Here is a 6,502-nt window from a genome sequence, read left to right on the forward strand (position 1 = left end):
TCTCTCTCTCTCTCTCTCTCTCTCTCTCTCTCTCTCTCTCTCTCTCTCTCTCTTTCTCATTGGAGAGTTTCTAATTTTATTATTCAACCCTTTGGCATTCAGATTATTCTGTCAGATGTAATTCTTATTTATTCACATTGTTTTGAATTAATCCTGCATTATCTCAGTTTTCAAATGTCAGTGATGTGATTGTTTATTGTTAGAATGACATTGCAGGGTAGGTGTGAGAGGCCTGATCTGGTCAGTTTGAACTTAAAACAGGTGGGATATTTGGGCTGGATATGGCCAGTTTGGATGCTAAAGGGTTAATTATTCTAGTCATTAAGAATGAATTTCTAGACTTAATTGCAATTTATTAATTCCTTTTCTTTTCTCAATTCCCACCTTTTGACCAATTGTTGTTTGCTTCTCAATATTTTCTCCACGGAATTACCATTTCTTTATCATAACTGATAGATTTCCAAAGAAATAGCTATTTATATAACAGTAAACAAAAAAATCTACCTGGCAATATTTTTGATTTTATATTTTATATAACAGACAACGAAATAATTAAGTGAACTAAACTCAATGCAAAAATAGACTTTTAGACTGCTGCTGCTGCTGTTTCCTGAAAAAAATGTTGCTTTAGAAAATGTAAATTAATCCGTAACTCTGCTTGATGCTAATAATTTTGTTTGATAGATTTGAACTCTGAGACTTTCACTGATCTAGAAATTCTTCATCTTTGGTATGAGAAAAAAAAAAAAAGAACATAACAAAATGATATTAAATTTCAATTACATAGTTATGATTATGTTGTTGAAATGACCAAACTGGTTGAAAAGTATTTGTTCTTGTTTAATCTGGTTACCCATTCCCCACATCTTGTTATTGGTGGTATCTGTCCTTCTGCCCTATTTGTGTCTATCTTTTCCCTGGTACCATGCCATACCCTGAGAAAGGTCATTATTCCTCTTATTACTTGATGAGAGAAAGAGTCGTCAGTGAAGTGCTGGACATGCAGGAAACTCCTGGACAATTGACAGCACTGAGGTTGACTCTTTTGATATGAGAGTAAAAGGAACCATTTCATTTACATACAATATCTTTACACCCCCCTCCCCCTCAACTGATCAAGTGCTCTCTTTGTTGAACTTCATGCCACACACACACACACACACACACACACATACATATATAAAGTATATAGCTGTTCCTATGCTAGGAGTTGAACCCTGGCTGCCATATAAGCTAAACAAGAAAATCTGTCAACTAATTTAATGTTATGTAGTCCTAGTGAGCTCTACTGAAGTACGTCTATGCTACAGATGTAAGCAGCCAGTCAATAGTATTCTAGCTCTGGTCATCTTGTCTCTAGGATTTAAATAATTCCAAGATTAAAAATGCTGTGGGGGCTATCAAAGAGATTGGCCGCATCAATCCAAGTTAAGCAACTGAGTTACAAAGCTCTCTTGTGGGTTTGTATCTTGGTTAAAGAGCTCAGATAGGATTTGGCAGTAAACTAAGTGGCTGAGAGTTCAGTCTGGTCTCACATCAGCATTGTGTTGAGGCCATGACATTGAACATTGAAATAACTCATTCCATTTAATCACACAGAGGCCAAAGAGATAAAGACTCCCTGCTGCAAGTAGTAACAGTACCCTAAATATAATTAGGGTTTAGTTCGCTTGCAGTACTGAGCTCAATTATTATCCAAGTTATGCCTGTTCATGTAGGAATAATTTGGACTGAGATTGCTTCCTACATCTCATTGAATTGCTTTATGTTTCATTTCATGAAGATGTGACTGTTTCAAGTGGTACCCCACAAGATATTTTTCTTTAGTGATTCATAAGGCATCCATAGATGCTGAAGTATGGTACGATATTGGCATGTATGTTTATGCATGATGCTGCAGTTCACCAGCAAGTTAATAGTAGAGTAGAGACTTGTAGCATAACTCTGGATATTCCCCTCTTTTTATCTTATATAATAAAACTGTTTCGGTAGCTGTATAATTAAAATATAACTTATTGAGACTCTCTATTGTGTGTATAAATATAAAGAAAGTGTATATCAATTGTAAAATATTAAAACTAAACTCCATTCACGGATATTATTATACTGCTGTATTTAGTTTTCAACTAAACTTAATTCTTCACACAAACTGATGAAATCTGTGCAGCAGTTAAAGTTGGGCAAAAGTCTGGGTTTTTTCTTTTGTTTTTTGTTTTTTTGCCCCCCCCCCTCTTATTTTTAATATGTAAAATATGTCACTTTCTCACGAAGGGGGCATACAGCCTGGAACGTTTAGTGTTGGGGAGGAAATAGGACGTTATGTCGTTTATCCCTTACCCTGAGGGCGTTAGCGAGGGAAGTGGCTACAATTGGAGAATCACAAACGGGTCACAGACTTCAGTTCTTCTTCTTCTCGAGCTTACCTCAGCTCTTTGGTGCTCACACCCCTTTTAAATCTCAATGGTGATTCCACACTCTGCATGTTGCATCAATAAATATACATTTTATGTCAAAGAAAAAGAAAATTCCCTGGCTACATTTCAACTGCAGTTTGATAATTTGGAGACCAATTAACTCTACTTAATTAAAAAATATTTGTTACATTGTACTGAATCTTATTTTGTATTTGCCAAAGTCACTGTAAGACTACAAACTATAATAAAACAAAACAAAGATTTCAAAAAAAAAAAATGTATTAATTCATTGTTGTGACTTTTTATTTTTCTCTGCTTCGCGGTATTTCGTCTGTCTTTACGTTCTGAGTTCAAATTTCGGGGGCGATAAATTAAGTACCAGTTGCGTACTGGGTCGATCTAATCGACTGGCCCTCTCCCCCCAAATTTCGGGCCTTGTGCCTAGTGTAGAAAAATATATTTAAGGCGTCGAGCTGACAGAACCGTTAGCACGCCGGGCGAAATACCTAACGATATTTCGTCTGTCTTTACGTTTTGAGTTCAAATTCCGCCGATGTCGACTTTGCCTTTCATCCTTTTGGAGTCAATAAATTGAGTACCAGTTGCGTACTGGATCAATCTAATCGACCCCCAATTTCGGACCTTGTGCCTAGTGTAGAAAAGATTGTTTTTTTCCTCAAAAGAGTTCATTGTATTGAGTTCAACATTCAGTGACGTGTGTGTGAGTGAAATGACTTTTCAATTTAGGGTTATTGTTAAGGTGTTGAGCTGGCAGATTCTTTGAATGGCCGAGCACAATGCTTAACAACATCTCGTCCGCTTCAAATTCCGCCGAGGTTGACTTTGCCTTTCCTTTCAACCTTTCAGAGTCGATAAAATAAGTACCAGTCGAATACTGGGGTTAATGTAACAACTTATCCCTTCCTTTGAAATTGCTGGCTTTGTGCCAGAATTTGAAGTGGATTTAAGATTATTGCCCATCAAACATCACATTCAAACGCATGGCTGGGAAGTGTTGCCACCCCCGCCGTACTCTCCTGATTTGGCACCAACAGATTTCCACCTCTTTCGATCTCTTTCAAATGCTATGCGCGGAGTTTCGTTCAATACTGATGCAGAATTGAGAGCTTGGTTGGATCAATTTTTCGAGTCGAAATCAGGTGATTTCTACCAAAGAAGTATTGAGAATCTTATTGAACGTTGGGGAGAAGTTGTAAACAAGGGTGAATATATTATTGATTAATTAGTTATTTTTTATTAAACCTTTTAAAAAAATTGAATTAAAAAAACAAACGGCGGGAACTTAGTTGCCAACCCAATAATATGCCCGTGCGTCTTTTATGCAAAGAGTAAAAGGAAGCTAGACAAAGAAACATAGGACATGATAAAGAGAGAATGAAAGTGAGATGTATCAGGAGGAAAGAAAGAAACGCAAATCGTGTAGCAATATTAATTGAGCTTTTTAATTAATTTCGCTGTAATTTGAAAGGCCTGTCCATCATTTGTAATCAGTATTGCAGACAACTTCTATCCTTGGTACGGCGCATATTCCATCCGGGCATTTAGTGACGCTACTTCCTTGGACCAACGCTTGCAAAATAACGTTCAGAGTCAACTGGATGAATTTACATTGCGATTCATCGCTTATATAATCGGATGGTATCTCCAGTACTATGCTGTCTGTGACTATCTTTTTGCCTGTGGAAATATAAAATAAAAGCGTTCTTTCACTGACACACACATGCATTACGAATTAACAAGAGTTGTTAAAATGTGGCTTAGAATACCTTGCGTTACTTGAGTTCAAATCCTGAAGTCAAGTTTGTTTTTCATCCTTCAAAGATTAATAAAGTACCAATCGAGTACTGGGGGCGATTCTTTTCTCTCGGAATCGGCTAAGTTTGGATTGTGGGAAGGGTCATTGGCGGAATGGGAATGGTCGATCACAGTTAACTATTTTCCAAAAACAGAAAATGGTTGAAGGACCAGCAAGGTACTCTCATATAAAAATTGATGTGTTATTTGGAACCGTCAATGGATAGACCGAGATCGATGTGCACCAGAGCACAAATATAATCTGGGTGGAATATATTTGGCAGTCTAGTGCTAGATATGCTCTGACAGGAAATGAGACAGAATGACCACGACTAGATCGCCTTGGAACATAAGACAGCTCATTCAGAACAGACAGTTTACCACAACCACCACCACTATCAACCATGAAACTCGCTTAAAGCTGGGTGGATTCAGCTGTTGAAAACTGAATGTTTTGATCACAGAACGCAACACTATTTCAAAATACGTGCAGCCAATCTGTCGGTTGTTTTCGTCGGCATTCTATCAAACTCACCGTCTGCTTTCTAATTGCTACATTACACACAAGATAACAGTTTTTATAAAGGAATCTCTCGTCACTTGTTAATTATGAAACTATAAGTCTGGTATTGAAGTTAATGTCTTTAAAGAAATGATGAAGAATTGTCGGAGAAAAGTACCAAACAAAACAAATTTGCGGCAACGGGTATGTAGTATTTATGCACGAGAAGATTGTATCCGGTAGACTCTGCCTAAAAACCTTTCATGGCTCAGTGACGAGAAAGGCAACTGCAGCAACGCATTGTGGAGTCTTGGGAGTAAGACGAGGCAAGTAAGACATCTGAGTCATTCCCTGCATCCGTCTCTATCTTCAGTCGTCTTGACCTGGTCTTATCACTGGAGGGAAGATGGTCACGGATCGGATGAGAGAGTAAAGTTGACGCATAATTCTTCATTTAAACAAAGACGATGCGCAAGTCATCAGTCATCAGTCATCCTTCGAAAATGACTAAATGGCCATTGTCGTCCCAACGGACAAACACGTAGAGTAGAAATATAGTCAACTGTGATATAATGTTGTTTCAATAATTTGATACGTCAAGCGCAAGTCTCAAGATCACAGCTTGGTCATTGTATAAAACTGACCTCCCGGTTATATTTCAACACCGAAATTCGGTTATAACCCAAGACACCAACTTGTTTACGTCTCAAGATCACAATTTGATTGACTTAATATTTCAGCTAAGTTATAACTCAATGTCACAAATCTGTTTGAACTGTCCCTTTAAGAAGATTTTAGTACTGGCCAGATACCTTACAGCATTCTTGACAGCGTACGTTCTTTCTTGTCTCAGAAAGAAATCTATTTCAAAGGAATAATAAAACAACATATAAAGAACAATTGAAATACACACCTATAGAACTTCGTGTCGGCCGAATGGTTTCGGGAGGTAGTGTAGTTGTGACATGTTGATCGTCTGTCAAACATTCGGGTACATTGATTGGCCATGTACAGATATCATGAATCTCATCAAAAACAGCTCCAGTTTGACACGTGAAGAAATACGGGTATGAATTGACACAACGGTAGAAGACAGTGCAGTTGTTGGGGTCTCGGAAGTAACCGTATGGTTTGGGACAGTTGAAATTAGCATTGATGACATGGAACATGTTCCAGAACAAAACTACCGAAAAAAAAAAATTTTTAATAGACAAGCAAAAACACGCATTTAATACATTTTTCTTGCTTTTTCTACCTTCTTCTTCTCTCTCCCTCCCCCTCGCTTTCTTTCCCTGTCTCAAATCTTTCTTTTCAGTCTTTCATTCTCAGAAATGCTGCATGGAATTTTGTCAGTGAACAGATCGCAGTCTCAAAGCAACGGAAATATTTTGGTAAATTAAATTTAAATGTTGAAATGAATCTCACAGTTTTTGTGTGTTTTTAAATGGCTTATAAACATCTTCCATGCTGCAATTGTTTTTGTTTCAGCACACGATCTCAGATCAGGTCACTTGCTATGCAAGTACATCTCCGTAATTCTTTTACTCTTTCCTTCTCATTTCTACCCCTTCCCATCTCTCTTATTTCTTCTCCACAGTTCATATCTGCACATTTTCTTTTTCGGTCTCTCATTGTTTTCCTCCCTAATTTATCTCCCCCCACCACCTCCGTTCATCTCTTGTTCTTTCTCCTCATTCTGTGTCTGCAGCTCGTTTTCTTTTCTCTCTCTCTCTCTCTCAGCCTCTTGCCCTATTTTTTATCTTCCTTCACA

The 6,502-nt window shown here is 37.6% G+C and overlaps 1 protein-coding gene across 1 annotated transcript in view; it reads right to left on the reverse strand.

Annotated features, from left to right (window-relative positions):
- Positions 1-3,880: 3,880 nt before the first annotated feature.
- Positions 3,881-6,502, reverse strand: part of LOC106872907 (uncharacterized) — a 4,524-nt gene continuing 1,902 nt past the window's right edge. The window contains exons 2-3 of the mRNA XM_014920083.2: positions 5,645-5,914; positions 3,881-4,112 (exon numbers count right to left, since the gene is read on the reverse strand). Coding sequence (XP_014775569.1) covers positions 3,913-4,112; positions 5,645-5,914 — 470 coding nt within the window. The 3' untranslated portion in view covers positions 3,881-3,912. The remainder of the gene's footprint in view (positions 4,113-5,644; positions 5,915-6,502) is intronic.

The sequence above is a fragment of the Octopus bimaculoides genome, chromosome 17 (genome assembly GCF_001194135.2).
Source record: "Octopus bimaculoides isolate UCB-OBI-ISO-001 chromosome 17, ASM119413v2, whole genome shotgun sequence".
Taxonomy (NCBI): domain Eukaryota; kingdom Metazoa; phylum Mollusca; class Cephalopoda; order Octopoda; family Octopodidae; genus Octopus; species Octopus bimaculoides.